The 17,833-nt window shown below is 41.3% G+C and overlaps 1 protein-coding gene across 3 annotated transcripts in view; it reads right to left on the bottom strand.

Annotated features, from left to right (window-relative positions):
• Positions 1-17,833, bottom strand: part of TSC22D1 (TSC22 domain family member 1) — a 98,434-nt gene that overhangs the window by 13,938 nt on the left and 66,663 nt on the right. Inside the window, exon 1 of one of the 3 annotated variants that reach the window (XM_033006637.2) lies at positions 2,841-3,351. The exons of the other annotated variants lie outside the window; for them this stretch is intronic. Coding sequence (XP_032862528.2) covers positions 2,841-2,926 — 86 coding nt within the window. The 5' untranslated portion in view covers positions 2,927-3,351. Of the gene's footprint in view, positions 1-2,840; positions 3,352-17,833 lie in introns of those variants that run through there. 3 annotated transcript variants of the gene reach the window in all.

Below are 17,833 nucleotides of genomic sequence, written 5' to 3'. Positions count from 1 at the left end.
AAACTGAAATGGGTAGAAAAGAACCATTGAACCAATTCAGAGATCGGGGTTAGGGGAATTTACTTATACTGATAGACTGAAAGATGTCAAGGTACTTGAAAGGATCCTTGAAATCCTTGGAAGGACCAAGATCTGATTTAACTAGAGTCAACAATTACCTTTAAATAGAGAACAGACTAGATTTCAGGGGCTGTCAGACTTTTGTTTTAATTTTTCATATCAGAGTGCATCTATTTAGTATTTATGTAATGATGAATTAAAGCCTGCTTTTTAAAAACAGTAAGAAGGACTAGCTCATAACTATAGTGGGTTTTCTATCCCTTGCTATCAGATAGAGACTAGAAGCCCTTCACTAATGTATGTTTTAAACAAACTGAAGTTACTGAGGTTTAGATAGAGGACCTAAATATAATAGTGCAAGACACAGAAGTTTTTGTCCCTGCCTTCAGTATCGTTCATGTATTTTAACCAACTACAGCCTACCTTAACCATGCCAAGAGTTAGCACGTGCACCCAGCACTCCCTTCTCCCAGCTGATGCCATAACCAGAGGCTGAAGCATCTTCTGGCTTGTTTGGGGGTTGTTTTGTTTTTTTTTTTTCCCCCCCTCAGGCTCACATCTTCTGCGTTTCCAACCAAGTTTCAAAAAGAAATGCAGAGGATGCCACCACACCACTTGCTCAGTATGGGTATGGAGAGGTGCTGATAAACACTGGATCTCAAGCAGACACAGCCACCTGCCTGCAGTCTGCACTACAAGAGCAGTAGGAGCTCCTGCACACCCATAGAATCGCCATCTGCAGCTGCCTACTGCTAGACAGCTCCCAAGCAGCACAGAGACATCAGGGATCACTTTTCCAAAGCACCTTGGTGGAGTTCCAGTGCCTGATTTCTAGAACTTGGACTTCATTCTGGCAGCCAAATTTAAAATGAAGAAGTAGAAGGTACTTAATTTTATTAAAAGCCATTCTCGGCATGCTGCAAAACTGTCCTTGACCAAGGACTGCAAGTGGGACCAAGGACTGTGTCAGTATCCTGAAAGTCTTAAACGAGATGCCCGGCACGAGAACTGCTCCTCTTTCCTCCAGTCACACGCAACTTCACTTTCTCTGAAAAGAGAGTCTGTGCCTTCATTTGGAGAAAGCCAAATGCTTCTCTGAATTTGGCCCACGCATTCAGTAGGATGAGCTTTGGAAAGAAAATATAGCCATATGCAACACTAGCCAAGAACAGCTGCAAGAGAGGTTAAAGTTTCTCCTTCATTTGCAATTTATGGTGATATGACAGCCAGCCTTAATTCACAGAAAAACAACTAGAGCAAAACCAGCATGTCTGCAAGAGAAACTAAAGGAAACAAAAGCAAATGAGAAGTAAACAAGAAGTAGTTTGCTGAATAAGAATACAGGAGAAGTCGTCCACATTTTCGGTATAACCTTAACAGATGTAGGTTTTGGTTTATGAACAGAGGTGCTACATCATGCTGCTATATCTATCACTAAAAATCAGTTATAGCAAAACCTCTTAATAATGAAGAAAGGTTAAAGACAAAAATCGCACATCTACTCCACACTTTTTTCATTATACATTTTTGTGGAATAGATTGGTTCGTGGTAGGAAACAATCTTAATACTACCTTTCTTGTTCAGTAATATATGACAACACAGGTAACTGTTCTATATACACACTGCACAAGCATAACATACCTGTTGTCATTATACTTCAATTACTATTATAAAAGCTTTCTATTACACTGGTTCCTTAAGTGTTCAGATGAATTAATTTAGTATCATTTTTAACATTCATTTGAAAGTTCAAGCATGTGTTCAGAAACTGTCAATCACCGAAGAAACTAAAAATAAAGTTTTTTAAAAAGTCTTCCAAATTTTTATCCTTTTTAGAGGCACCATTCACAGAGGAAAGCTATTCTCCACAGGCATTACCACAAATGTAACATAACAAGAATATCAAGGGACAATGTATTAATCAGTGTTTGACCAAACTTATATAAGAGCAAGGTTTCTGGATTTTAAGGGTGTGGCATAACAAAAGCACCAGTTCAGAGATCAGAAGTTATGAAGAACACATTCTGTGCTCCCTCCCACAGAAGAGTACTTGCCTTCTGCACACAAAACAATAACTCTGCAATATGAAGAGTCAGGACATTTTTCCCCCCACTGTCATATATTTAAGTCAGTAATTCTTCCCATTCACCAAGTTGCTTGGGATTCCTTCTAAACACTAGAAAAGAACCAGATCAAAACTCTGCATTTCATATTTCACTGTTTATATGGAAAAGGAGATTAATCAATGTAACTTGCAGAAGACTAAACTGTATTTCAATGCCTCTCCAACCATTTAACAAGACTGATTGCCTAAATTTTTCTTTGAACATGTGACAAGACAGAATATAGTATATATATTATGTACGGAAAATATCTGAATTAATATGTACTTGTTTGAGAAGAGGTTTCAAATCATGTAAAAATTCTCGTTTTTGTTTAGCATTACATCACTTAATATTTGGAATAACTGGAATAATATTTTTTTGAAAATATAAAAAGTACTGTAATGGCAAACATTTTATAATATGGATTCTTTTAAATACTGCAGTAAAGATTTTTAAAGACAGGTAGATTTTCAGTGAATAAGCAAACCACTGTGTGACACAGTACTTTCAACCAGTAGAATACTCCTAACTTGAAATAGTTTTAACAAGTGCCAAGCACCCTCATTTAGGAAAAGCATTTTTAAGTACTTGCTCAAACAAAATAGTTTAAGAAACCACTAAAGAGAGGAAGACGAGAAAAATCAAGCACCTAAAAGCAAAAACTTTACAAATACCTCTTCAGATGCTGTTCCAGTTCCAAGAATAACACTTTCATGGTTATTTCGTCAGAGCCTTGTTTCTGGAGAAGTGTCACTTTCATTGATATATCTGTTTAGTACCTGCTGGTTAGTTCCCCCAGACAGAGGGTCAGAAGAAATACCTCTCGGTCCTTGGCAGCCGTAAGATTAGCATTAGCATTCCACTATTAACCACGGGTCCTGAACTCTGCAGCACTTTCAAGAATCACAAAGCCTCGCCCGTTAAAGATTATCCACTCGCTTCTATTCAAAGTTTGCAGAGTTTAATAGTGGTTGGTCATGATCAACGAAAACAAGAAGGGCGAACAATGACGACACTACAGATCCTGAGATCACATGGTATTCTGTTACATAAAGCATCAAGAGAGATTAAAATCTTCACTGTTAGGTTTTCAAAACTCAAACAAATGTGTCTTCTTTCAGCAATGCCAAATTCTCCCAACTCTCAAGTGACCTGCTCCCACTTTTTGTAAAGCACATGTTAATCACTACAGGTAGCTAATTCTGCTTAGAGAAAGACAGCTGAGTTGTACTGTTTCTCAAACCAAAGTTCCACTGCTTAATGGCAACTGTAATCATGATACAGAACCAACAGTACCTGGTTTGCTAAAAAGTATTTTAGACAGGCAAATCCCACCCCTGACTGCTATCATAACTAGAACCCGTGACAAGAGTTACAGACATGCATATGGTTAGTCCTCTGCAGACCAAATAAAGATAAAAACTCATCACATACCAGTCCAAAATTCAATCAAATATTGCATATTCTTCCTCACAGAAACAGAGATCACCATATGAATTTTTGGTGCATCATAGTACACCTGCACCACGTAACTACGAGCCTACTGCCTTAGGTACCATTATCCAATATTGCTTCAATGTAAACATATTCCATACTCTACCGTGATGAACGCTTTTCAGCGCAAACAAAAGTTGACTGCCTACAGTACATTGTGGAGAAGTGAACAAGATCCACCTTCCTAGCCTACACACGAGCTGGAGAGCCAGAGGTAACCCCTCACCACAGAAACCGCTGGCTGCTTGCAGCACGTGTGCAGGAACCCCCACCACACAAGAGAGCACAGACATTGATATTACGCTTTTCCATTAGACTGAGACCACAAAAACACAGACACAAAACCCGAAATCAAACCTAGCAAACGGTACTTGGGCTTACTGCTGAAGTGATGTCAGATGTGCTTCCTCAAGCAGATTTGCACTCTAAGATTATATAGGGAAAAAACAAAACAGAAGGGCCAAACAAGTTGGCTCACAGCTAAATAGTAGATGGCTATGCTCTATTTCTGTTGTACCTTGCTAAGGCACTGAAGAGGGGACTGGCAGGAAGAGAAGCAGTATTACGTGATAGAAAGAAAAGTCTGGCTTGGGAGAGAGAGGGGTAAAAACAACCCTACTTATTAAAACAAACAAGTCTAACATCACACAACAGCAGAATTTTGGTTAGGAGATAGAAAGGAAGGAAACAAAAAGAAATTACACTTTTTTTGGGGGGTGGGGGGGTGTGTGGGGTGGGAGGGGTGCAGAGGAATTAGTTCCCCATTCCCAGAGCCAGGAGGGAATTCAGATCCTTTAAACCAAGCAGAGCTACTAACTGTAAAATAGCGAAGAATATTTCTAAATGGTCTTCTCGTAGCCTGGTACACCTGGCATGTAAGGACAGAGCATCATACTCCTTTTAAAGTACACCAGGGAGATTGAAGCAGACAAGTTACACTTCACAATAAATGTTTCTCTCCTTACACCAAGTCCACCTCCCCCGGTTCCACAGTATGGAAATGGGTAACAGTCACGGCTCATTTGAGCGCTCTCCTCTCACTCCTACAGAAAAGCTGTGGAGGTGGGACCACTCATGGTGGAGCAGTTGTACTCCAGGATCTTGCTCCTTGGAGAAGGGGCAGACAGGTATAACGGCCCTATCAGAGGGATGCTTGCTCTAAAAGCAGAGCTCCTCTTGAAAGCTTCAAGTGGAGACTAATATGGTACAACCACATATAAGAGGGGGGGATGATTTATAGAAGAAAGTGGACTTTCAATAGGCTTTCAAGGAAAAATAATCTAGGAACAAAGGTACCAACAATTTTAGCAATCCACAACTATTAAGAGGAGAAAGTCTGACTTGGTATTATTGAATAACTTCAATATTCAAGATGAAATACTTACAGCAAGGTGTCTTGCTTAAAGAGCCAAAGCATCAAGCTGACTAGAGAAATGCTTGAAACGAATTCCAGAAACCAAGACAGAAACTGTAGTTTGAGTGGCATCCTTACATATCCTCTCACAGTCAGAGACTTAGTACAATAATAGTCCTTAATGAATCCTGCTGGTTACATTATCTTATATATCACATATCCTACAACCTCCCCTGGCCATTCTATAAACTACACGGCTGACCCGTTGCAGTCAGGCTCAGCTGAGTCTATATCCCACAGAACTTCATCAACAGAGCTGATGGCTTCACATTTTAAAGCTGTTCTTCTCCCAACCCTCTTTAACATCCTTCTTGCCATGTCTATTGCCTGTGTTCCCCTCTGTAAAGCTGCACAGTTGACACCAGGACACTCTTTCTCCATACCTCTTGTGCATACGGTACATGTACCGGTCGCAGGTGTTTGCCAGGTTGCCTAAAACAATGAATACACGTTGAAGGATGCTGGAGTGGGAAAGGGATGAAGGCAGTAGCATTCACCTTTCCCATGGACAGTCTTTACTTTCTCCCTTCCTATTCCAAGGTGCCCTCTGAACAGAAGCTCCATCACACTAGGACATGCCAAGACAGTTAAAACCAAGGTCCAGTAAGTTCTGCACATCTGACCAATACATCGCTCAGCTCCAACGCTGCTCTGACTCAAACATGGGTTTCCTTTATAGCCAGAAGGATCATTAAATGTTACGACTACATGGGAAGAAAAAAAAAAAAAATCAGTTTAAGAGAGCGCTGAATATAATTATTGAAGATAAGTAACCAACTGTACTATCAATTCATGCCTACACACAAATAAAAAGATACTGGAAAAAGTTATCCTTCCAGCATCCTCCCCATGAGCTTACACTAAAATCCTTGTAATTTGCTCTGCTTATCAAAAGAAGTTGTGACAGAGTCAGTTTGAAAATGAAAGGCGCATATATATATATATATATATATATATATATATATATATATATATATATATATATATATATATATATATATATATATACGTGCGCATGTATGATGCAGGACTACTGAATATATTCAGCTGCTTCATTCTGCAGAGAAGCAAATATGCTGCCAGGCCCACGAAGAGAAGCCGTACGTAGCTGCATCTCTAGTAAAACCAACTGCCTTTCCTCTTGCTTCAGCCCCAATTCTAGTGATGGCTTTACAGTAAGACAACACTCACAGGCTTCACTGGATGCTGATTTTCCAGTTATGTCAAGTAAAATGGTTCCTATACCACTGATCTAAAAGCACCTAATTCCAACTCACCACCATTTTATTTGGGGGTTTTGTGCCCCAGAAGAGCCTGATCAGTTCTATTTATCACCTTCATGAAAAACAGCAGAGGATTTGCTTTGTCAGTTACCAGCCTGAAACCAAATTAAATGTTAAAGCATAACCCCTTCAGAGGCAGGTATTCCAGTAACTACGTGATTTCTCTCATAACCATTCCCATAAATTTGACAATTCTGGTTACAGTGCATTCACATAATTAGAAGTATTGCTCAGTTATGTGTAGGTCAACAACTTACAGGTAATAGAAACCACAAAGCAATTGTAAGTCAACTGGATTAACTAAGCGATGGAACATTTTTACTGCTTTGAATAATAGCCTCTAGCTGCAACTGAAAAATGCCTGAAGTACAAGGAGCTTTCTTCTCCTGTCACATTCAAGAATTCAGCACCAAGCTATGCTTTCCTTCCTTTGTCCTGAACCACTCTGTCTGTTATATAAAGTGACAGATTGCACACAGATGAATTATCACTGCGGGTACACTAGGATGTCAGATAGGGGTAAGTTTTAGCATTTAATGAAACAAAAAAAAAACAACAGGATTTCATGCATGATAGCATAAGGGTACCCAGGTTCTCTCCCCTGCCCATAGCTCTTATGTCCAAAGGAGAGGAGGGAGCGTATTTCAAGATATTTAGCTTGCAGTACTCCTTGACAGTTTTACTTTAAAAAAAAAAAAAAAAATACATCAGCCCAAGTTTAGATTTAACCTGGTAAGTGAATAAATCTGGCACTCAGCCAACAGCATTTACTGTTTATGTCAGTCTGAATGAAGTGCAGCACTTGAGCACAAATTCCTAAGCATGTCACACATCACTGAGTTAGCTGCCATACCTTCACGGAGTAAACATTTAGCAGGTTCATTTTCTGCATAGTATAGAGGACTTTGGAGACAGCTTGAATAATCCAGACTTTACCATAGGAAAAAGCAGAAAATAAAGCACAAGCCAACCTTCAGACTACAGACATAAAAAGCCCTATGGTAACAATGTCAATTTTGATGTGATGCAACAAACTAAGAATAAATTTAAAATTCCAACGTGCATACAAGTGCTTGACAAAGGAGAAAATATATCGGACAAACATTCAAGCTCTCCTGGAAGCTTTAAGTTACAAACATGCAATACTTAGGATATTTAAGGGTTAAAAAAATGCTAAAATAGCGATCCGAGATTGATATAAGCCACCAGTACTCAAGATTTCCAAAGTTTCTTTTGTGATTACATCACAGTTCCCAAGACTACTACTTTAGGGGTTCAAAAAGAGCAAACAAACTTTTATGTGAAGTTGTAGTGCTTACTGTTACAGGAGGTGCCCCAGATACCATTTGCATCACAACACTTTTTTTTTTTAGTGCTTTGTTCCTCCCACTCTCCCATCTTAAATCAATCTTTATGGAGTACTTTGACACAAAGTGTTTTGCAAGGCTGCTAGTCAGCGACAGCAGCACACAAAACCCAAATCTGACCAGAAAATATTAATTAGAACTCATCAGTGAAGCAACGCATGTTGGATTATCAAAGGAAATAAAACTGTTGACAAGAAAAGGTAAAAAGCACAAAGCGCTGTAAAGACATCTGCACCATAATGAAAACAAAAGCACTGAAGTGAAAGACAAGTGTATGGATGCAAAGTTGGGAAGTATCTCATTCCCAAATGCTAGCATCAGAAATCACTGCTGTACCTTTGCTAGCCTCATATTTTGAACAGATGTAATGAAGTGCGATTAGAGAAGATAGCTTTATTTCAGTCCATCATTTAGTAACTAAAAAAAAAGTGTCTTTAGCTATTAACATCCTAATTTATTATTATCTGAGCAATATTCTTATACATCCTTCATAGTCATCACCAAGTGATACATAAGGTAGGGCTTTCAGTTACACAAAGATAAGCATTACAATTGCACAAAATTAGCTTGTTATTTTATGCTTAATTTTTAATTTCGTCTTGGTACCACCACATATAATGTCAAAAAGCAAGTCCTCCTTGTGTGAAAGATCAAAACACACATGCAGGGAAGACCTTACTGGGTCTGAAACACCCATCTAGCCCAGGAGCTACCCCTAGGCATGGCCAGAGGCAGAGGCCTGGGGGAGAACCCAAAAAGGCAGGCAGATAAATGCAACTTTCCTACAGTATCCTCCAACCTGTCAGCAACCAGCAGCCTGAGGAGTTCCTGCACAAGAAGGAATAACTGAGTGTTTAATAACTCATGGGAATTTTCTTCCAAGAACTGGTCCAGTTGTTTTCTTTTAGAGAAACTACTCACATCATGTAGTTCTGAGACTTTGTGCATCTCTAGTTAGTTAATTCTGAGTTCAGGGAAGAGACGGTTTTCAAACCAACCAATATGAAGCATCACCCACCCTGGCTGCTACAGAAATGAACTTGGATCTCTAGAGCAGACCTGATTTAAGAACATGTTAGGAACACCTGGAAGCCACCACAAGCACCTGGAAGCCACCAAGGAGCAGCTACAGGGAGTCAGTCTTCTCCAAGAACCACACCGAGCCATCTGCAAGAGAGTGCTTTACATTCCACTAACTGGAAGTCACTGGACTTCTAGCATTTAATCATACAGAAGAACAGACGTCTTCCAAGTGTATCCAAGCTATGGAACTATGTTGGTAACAGGATAAAGAAAAATGTTAAAAAATTTGAGTCACGTATCTTGGAGGAAGAAGTAATTATGAGCATCGGTACAGAATATGTATTGTCAATTAGAATATTTACTGGTTCCTGCTTTTTGTATTGTGGAAATCAGTAAAATCAGATTAAGGCTACAGGAGACAAGCCTAGTGCCTCTGCTTCTACAGGTAAGACATCTCCTTACCCTGGCTATGCTATGTTATCCTATCTTAAAGGAAGTGCTCCTCTCCTTCACTGTAGCACCTGTGAAATCCAAACCAGCAGAATCTCTGATTAACCAGAAGCCTGATTAACATGGGCTGACACAGCACAGTAAGAGCAGCTCAGCATTTTTTTGCTGCAAGGGATTGTCAATTTATTTTGCATGTTACATCAGCTGAGTACAGAATTAATAATGAAGGATTTATGGACTTTCAGCTAGACTGGACGGGAAGGAACCCCCAACACCCACACACATGCATTTGGTTTTTTAACATGCATGCAAGAGAAAACTTCGAACTATGAAGTTGTTACTCATACAATCCAGGAAATGGAGCCTCACAGTTAAGGGTAAATTCATTTCAACAGACAAATGCAGCACAAAGCAGGACTCTCAAGCCCTCCTACTGATAAGGCTTTCTTATTGAGAAAACTTTCACAGGACAATTCCAAAGCAAATCTGAACCCTGCCCAAACCTCCAAAATGAGACTCATCACTAGGTGTGGGCTATCAGGAACCAGTTACAGCTATTCCTAGATACCAGAAGCTCCCAGTAATACAGGAACTTTATGAGACTAAACTACAGCTGATAACCCTTGGGCATTTGGTGACATCCATATTAAAGGAGTAAGTTAAATTACAACAATGTAGTTCTAACCGTTATCAGGATAGGAACAGTTTTTAACTCTACAGCTCTCTCCCCCCTAAATTCTTCCTTTCTTTCAGATTCCAGAGAGCAGTCCGCACTCAAGCAGTAGTTCAGGCCCCAAAACCTCTGGGCTCTGTGAGGCTAGTGTCTTATTTTCAAGAAGTCAACCTGTTTGAAAAAGGAGGCAAGCAGTAGAACGATGCAGCATCACCTCTGAGACACTACACCAGCACAAATTCATACGGGAGTAACCAAGCCCTTTTGGCATCAGGAGCGCAGCAGATGTAACATGACCTCCGGTGCTCTCGACCAAGCCGCAGGGACCAGAGGGACTGGGTTTCTCTGCTGCACCCTACATTTTCCTATGGAGGGAGCAGCATTTTGCCACCCCACTTCTCCTCTTCAGTTAGGCCAGACGCTCTGCAAGGCAAGATCTAGCTAAGCAGCGATTCTCCGATGTTTAAATAAGAATAAAGCCCCCCAGGAGCCCGTTGCTACCAATGGACGGGCCACCCCAGCGGGCCCCAGTGCTCGGCTCCTGGACCACCAGGGCTGGAGGTGCTGCAGCAGGTCTCCTCACCAGCAGCACACACAGAAAGACGGGTGTTAACTTGCTGCTTAAACAGAAAACTTCAGGGTCTGCTGAGTATTCTCTGCATAATCTGTTCTCATACAAATAACTTCCACGGTGCTGTGAAACCTGCTCAGATACGCTGATTTCTGCGAACACGGACAAGTGCTCGAAGAACTTTGACAGGAAAAACAGCAGCAACAAAATAACACCACGGGTAGCAAACTAAATACCTTGACATTTTGAACCAGTGATCCTACAAGGGATTTTGTCCTGTATTAAGTCCATCAGTGTCCCACCAAGAATGATTAAGCCACATTAGTTCAGGTGTCAACAATAAATACCCTACCGTTCGCGTTAGTTCATTTAGCAGGCGTTGGAAGACAGCACTAATCCTATACTTGATTATTTTTACTGTGAACAATTAATTCTGATACAGCTCTTACCCTGTATCTATTCTGGTAAATTGATTGTGTTTGGCAATGTTTATTTCGGAAAAGACTGAAAGTCACAACTTTCAATTTTCTTATCTGGCTATGTAACAACAGCAAGCAATTCTGAAATTAGCTGCTTCTGACAAAGCATTTTCTTCAGAGACCTTCTGACTATATTTTCATTTCTTCCCTTATCAGTAAGGCGCACAGAATGTGACAACATTGCAGATGTGCTGAAATGCTCCTCTTAAACCAGAAATTGGGACTTCAGTTCCATAACCTGTAATTATCAGTCATTTTCTTGAAATTAATTGTTCTAATCAGGTAAGTAAAAGCTTTGGAGGTTATCTGGGAGACCAAAATAGAGGTTTGGAAGAGTATTACTGCATCTCACAGAGGAAGAGAGATTATTTTTATACATGCTATTATTAATGAGACTGAAAAATGTATTTATCATTAAATTAAATATTAAATAACAATCATAGGGAAACCATCTACAGATTTGGAAACTAGAAAAAACAGCAGTGAGCTAAAGAAAGATATAACAATGAGAAGAAAAGAATAGAAGTAAAAAGGCAAGTGGAAGCAGGGAAGGGAACAGGAATAAAAAGTAGTCAGAGAAAATAGAAAAGAGAACAAGGCATTAAAGAGAGAAGGGTCAGGAACGGCATGAGGGTATGAAGAGGATAAAGGAATTATGAGATAATAATACCCAAAGGAAAGATAACAGCAGATGTTATTTTTTTTGGTACGTTTAATACAACATCTGAAAAACAAAAAGAGCACTTGTGGAAATGCCAGATTTTTCTGGAAAAAGAGAAATATAGGAAGGGAATTATTAAGAAACTAAATCTACAATGAGCAGCTGCCAAAGCCCCGCAATTTCCCTTGGCAGACCAGCACTTTGATTCATAACCCAATGCCATGGCATCACTGCCTTATGATGACAGCTTTTGGAAAAGGGGGTGGGAGGTGCGTGGAAATCAGAAGTTTCAGACTTCCAATCTCTTCCCTGCATATGTGAGAAAAAACATCCAGCCTATGACGACTCTTCTCCTTAGTTCATGCTCCAAACACAATGGACTAGAGAAATATCTTAACCTAAGACACCAGAAGTAGAACAGTTATGTTAGCCAAGATCTTTACAAGGCTCTGCTCACCTCGCTGGAAAGGGCTAAGGTGGCAATGCTAGGGTAGCTCAGTCCAAAATGACTCGTACAGGTCTCAACTGATCTGCCCTGGATTTTGTAGCCATGCACGAAAGGCTCTCCACCACACAAATCCTCCTGCCAGGAGTGCTGCAGCTCCGTACAGCACCAGCAGCCCTTGGTTTCACCACTACGGCAGCTGCCTTTCAGAAGGGGTTCAGTTAAGTGTAGCATTTAAAAGCAAAAAGCCAGCCTACACTCACCTTTCCACAGTCACAACTGATTTGGTCACCACAAGCATGAGGGGGTTTTTTGTTGTTTTGTTTGTTTGGTTGGTTGGTTGGTTGGGTTTTTTTGTTTGGGTTTTTTTGTGTGTGGTTTTTTTTGTTTTTTTTTTTTTTTTTTTTTTTTGTTGTTGTTTGTTTGTTTTTAAAGACAGTAGCACTCTGTGAGCTCCAAACAATACAGCACTACTTTCACTTCTCTTCAGAGCACAGGGTGGAAGAGAGAGAGTGCAGGCATTTGAATGGGGCAGACAGACAGACACAAAGCTAATTTATTTACCTATCTGCAATTCAGCAGTAGTTAATGGCTAACACTTCATATCGTTCCCTGTAAAATGCACCAGAAGCAGTAAGGATAACTGCTTCTAAGCGTATTCCAAAAAAACCTCTGTGCTTCTGAATATCAATTTGACAAGTTAAAAGAACTGAGAATTCTTGTTTCTAAGGTGGCTGTTAAAAAAAAAAGTTTATTACTTTCTCCTTCACTGAACAGCTCGGTATCCCATTAAAAATTTGCAGTGATCCCTACTGGTACATACATACTGATCTAAGTCCAAAGATGCAAGTAATCTGCTCAGGCATTCATGGCAACAGGCTTTCCATTGACAAAGGCTGAACTTTCCATGTTTTAATAAACGGCATGAATGCAGCTAACAAGACAGGTTAAATAACATTCTTTTCCTCTCACTCCATTACACATATTCCACTATTGTATTTCACAATGGGCTCCAACTAATTGCCATGAAAGGTTCTCCTACTTCCTCCTGCCCACATGTTCTTGCCTTCTCTTTTGCATTGGATCTGATGGAAAACCAAAAATTATTACCTGCTACACCATGTGAACAATATAAAAGTGAAGGCAGAAATGAGTGACTGGCAGAGGGGGAAGAGTAAGAAACGTTTTTCACTCTAGGCTGCTTTCCCCTTACACACACACACACGCACACCCCCCAACTCCACTATCAGCATAAGGTCTTCCAGTGAACAGCAGACGAAGTGCTACCACCCATAAGCAAACATGAAATTTTGTTGTTATTACTGTCTATCTAGATGTTTTGTTGTTGCTGTTAAAGGGGACGAGGGAATAAGAAAATCGAATAAGGAAGCAAATATTCAACCATTTTCCCGGCTAATCATCTTTTCTAATGATACCCATCATGGCAGTAGGATTTCCTTTTCCCAGTCTGAAGGTAAATGTGTGACGTGTCTGATTAAAGATTCACTGCAAACTGCCAAGCAGAGGGCATGCTCAGTAAATACAGATACAAACAGACTGATATTTACCTGTGTCAGAAGTTTATCAGAACAGTTGAAGAACCACATTCCAAAGATAAGCAGGTGGGCAGAAAGGACAGAAGGAAAAAGAAAAAACCTAAATTATAGTCAAAGCTATTATATTAAGAGATACACAAGACCAAGTACCATTAACATTAAACGTGTTACTCCAAGGTTACTTGAAAAGCAACTAAATCATTTGTGCCTTGGAGCAAAGAGGTATTGACACAAATGCAGCATTATCCAACTATTTTATTCAAAAAAGCATGGTTAAATCATGGATTTGTCACCCGTGACACTGTCTGTTCCATTCAAAGGAACCCTTCAAGATAAGCACATGGTTAAAAAGCAGAAAGTCTGTTTGTAATCTTACTGAAAGCAATTCACACAGTGCTTATCAAGAGGTGTTTCCTAAAGCTCACTTTAGCATAGGCAAGGTTAGACATCTAGAGGGTAGTACCCAGTCTGAGGCCCTCTGCCCTCTACCTTTCTCTCCACTAATCACAGAAGCAGCCCAACACAATTAATCTCCTTCACTAAGGTTGGCCTTTACAAATATATTCTCCCCTCTTATACAGCAGTTTTTCCAGTGGTCAGCACAAGCCAATCTCAAAAAGGGAAGTTCAAAGAATAAACCACACATACACACGCACAATCAATTCAGTGGACTGAGAATTCTGGTAGCTAAAAGTCATTAGGCACAGCACGTAACAACACTGACTTCACAAGGTTACTCAAGCTGAAACCCTTACTGTGGAGGGAGCTTAGTAGCACTTTTTCTGTTCCTGTGGCTTCATCCTCCTGGCTTCTGAGCCCGTCCACCTCTTCCCAACCTCCCCCACATTCTTTTCATTGTCCCTTCTGGTACTTTTCCCTTTGGTTTAGTAAGTTCACACATGGTAAACCTTCCAGATGTTCTCCTCCCCACCCTGAAGACACAGTTGGTAATCAAGTTCCAAGCATGAGGGAAATGTAAGAAGATGTGTAGAGGGTGAAGGCCATGGTTAATTCATCTGAGCTACAGCTGTCTCTGTGGAGAATGGAGAAAAATTGCTTCTTCTAGCACAACAAAATAAGGAAAGCAGAGACCCACAGCACAGAAAAGGTGATCAATCTGGCACCTTTAGCAAAGCCAAAGGTAATAGGGGAAAAAAAAAAAAAAAATCATTATATATTATTTGCAAAGCCTAACCTAACCCTAGAGCCATTTTAGGTTCAGATATTTTTACATTCAGCTCAACAGCTCCAAAAGAGTGCTCAAAATCTAGCAACTCCCATTGCTCTCAAGAATAGCTGGACTGTGATTTTTAAAAACCTGAACCTTTGTTCAGCTGCACAACAAAAGGTATCTGAAGAAATTGGAACATTAGACTTGATTCTGTTTTAACATTTGTCTCAATTATTTTCTTGCCAACCTAAATTAAAAGTAGATAGTTTTCAGTCTCAAACTGCTGATTATGCTCATGCATAAAAGAAAGTTTTTACTAGAATTAAAAGGTATTCCACACAGCACATTTTGTTTTTTAAAGCGAGTGGTTACTCATGCTGACTTGAGACTCCCTTTGTTCACCAGTCAGATGGCTGGGTTTTTTCTTCAAGGCCCCTATTTGTATAATAGCTCAGCTGCCTATAAAACACTCATACATCTCCATACAACCACCATGAAAAATAAATTATCGATTTTTGCTATATACGCTCCTCTAAATGCACAAAACCAATTGTTTTTCCTATTCTTTACTTCCGCACCAGCTTAAAGTTACAGCAAAATGAAGCTGCCACTGATACCAGCACTGGAAATAGGCACCTAAAATAGCAATGTAACCTTCCTACAAAAAAAAAAAAAAAAAAAAAAAACCAAAACAGAACAACAAAACTATCCTTTGGCCATGTACATAATGTTTGAGGAAAACCAGCAGTCATGCATATTTTTAAACTTCCCATACAGCACACTGCACACAAAAATAGGCATCAGAACTGCACAATGCTTGTGTAACCACAAAGTCCTCAGCCTTGCTGCAGGAAGGCTCAACATCATCCACACCAATCCTGCCCCCAGAAGGCTCTTTATACGTGAAATTAACTTTTACAGTCACACCAAGACAGAAAATCCTCCCTGTTTACCACTGGGAACTTAAACAAGAAAGATACAAAGTGTAAGTACAGGTATAGACCACTCACTATTTTTCTCCCAAGCATCATGGGATTACGTAAACATAGAATTTGAGAGTTATCCAACCATAAAATTAATGAAGGATGCCTTGAGAGGACCGTACCTGAGCAAACTCTGTTCCAATACACTATATGACTGATGCCACAGCCTCAGCTGAAAGTAACCCAGTCCTGGTGGCTTTGAAGCTTTTTCTGCTTTGCCTTCCTTTGATGCTTCCCTCCTGTTGGGGTCTGTGGGCTTGGAGAGGCAGCTGCTCCTCGGAGACACACAGCTGGCTTGCAGAGGTCCCACAAGCCCCTAATGACAACTCCTCCCCAGCAGTCTAGCTCTAAGCACCGTCTAAGTTAAAAGCTGAATAAAAATGAAATTTGAATAAGCGACCCCAACCTCTGCAGAATCAATCTATAAAAAGGTGAAACAATCGCCATCATACTTTAAACATAAACTAGCCAGATATGGTGTTGGAAAAAGCAACTGTAACACTATTAGCTACTTCCATCAATGCCCTCACAGAAGCCCGTATCTAAGGACAGTGGAAAGTTCTGCCTAATTTAGTACTATTTCACAACTGTCATATGCCAGCAGAGACTGCATCCTTGTAGATCATAGCTGAGTGTCACCACTCCTTCCCCCAACCCGCTGCCCACTCAACCCAACTGCTGTTAGTTTGGCCAGATGCAGATACAGCTGTGTTTCTGACTACCACTACATGCACACACCACTTATTCTTGACCGAAACTGTTCTGGTTTAAAATGGCTATCAAATGGTGTCCGGGCTGAATCTTGCTTCTGGTGAAACAAGGAAAAACCCAAACTGATAGTTCAGCACATTAACATCTCATGGGGAAAATTAAGACCCCCCCCCCAAATGGAGCAAATTCCTCACATTCCGCCCACTTTGTGCGCTGTCAATACTGAACTCCATCGCCGTTTTTTCAAGGAAACGAGGACTTGACCTTCTCCCCCTTTGCAAGGCCTTTCCTCTGATAGCACACTGGGTTGCAGCTGCCCTCCCCGAGATTAAGCTTCCGCTACAAAAAAAAACCTCAAGTTACGGCCAATTCCCCACGATTCCGGAGGACGCTACTTCCACATCAGCACCGCTTCGGTTCAGCAGGGCTCGTTATCCCCTCCACGTTAACTCGACAAAGCTTTGAGAAACGAAGCCTAAGGCCAAAAAAAAATAAAAATAAAAAAAAAAAAAATCGTGCCTTTCACCGCTTTAAAAAAAAAAAAATACCGTTAAAAGCCCATGAACCGCCAGCAGCTGCCGAGCGGCAGCCGTGACTCAACGCCGCCACCTGGCGGCCGCCGCCTCGCCCGTCCGGGGGTGGTCGCCCCCGCCCCACTTAACGCACAGCTACGCAATTTATTCATTTTAATATATATATATATATATTTTTTTTGGTCGGGGAGGGAAGAGAAGGGAGGGGAACAACCCTCCCGGGGGCGCTGGGCTGCCGGCAGCGCCCGCCGGGCCGCGGGGAAGGGGCGGCTCGGCCTGCGGGCCCGACGCGGCCGCTAGGGGGCGCTGCGGGCCCGGGCGCCGCGGCGGGGCGTCCCGTCCCCCCCCCCCCCCCCCGCCGGGACCTCCGGGGCGGGAACCGCTCTCACCGCCACGGAAAACTTAAATAAAAACAAACAAAAATACCAACCAAAAAAAATAAAATAAAAATAATAATGATCGTGGGATTATTAAAAGCGGGACGCGGCGGTTCGAGCTCTCCTTCGTTCCTCCAGAAAACTGTTTTATCTTCCCTCAAAACTGCCTGAAAACCGAGACGCAACAGGCCAATTCTGCCTGTGCTGGCACAGATAATGACTTTAAGACCACGGATACAGAAATATCTCATTTCTACACGGGGGCTGGGTATATCAGGAAGAGCCTTCGACCCCAGTGACACGCTCTGCAGACCAAACCCGGCGGCTCTGAGGGAAAAGCGGGTTCTGGGGTGACGGCGGAGCAGAGGGCAGAGATGGGGAACTGGGACCCTCTGGGCACATCTGTCCCCACCCCTGTGCATCCCCCCCCAGGCCTGGGCCACCCACCTCCTACCTGCTTTTGTAACCTCCCCTAG

The sequence above is a fragment of the Tyto alba genome, unplaced genomic scaffold (genome assembly GCF_018691265.1).
Source record: "Tyto alba isolate M040663 unplaced genomic scaffold, T.alba_DEE_v4.0 Super-Scaffold_45, whole genome shotgun sequence".
Taxonomy (NCBI): domain Eukaryota; kingdom Metazoa; phylum Chordata; class Aves; order Strigiformes; family Tytonidae; genus Tyto; species Tyto alba.
The sequence above is the reverse complement of the archived record's forward strand: the minus strand, read 5'-3'. Positions and strand labels throughout refer to the sequence as shown.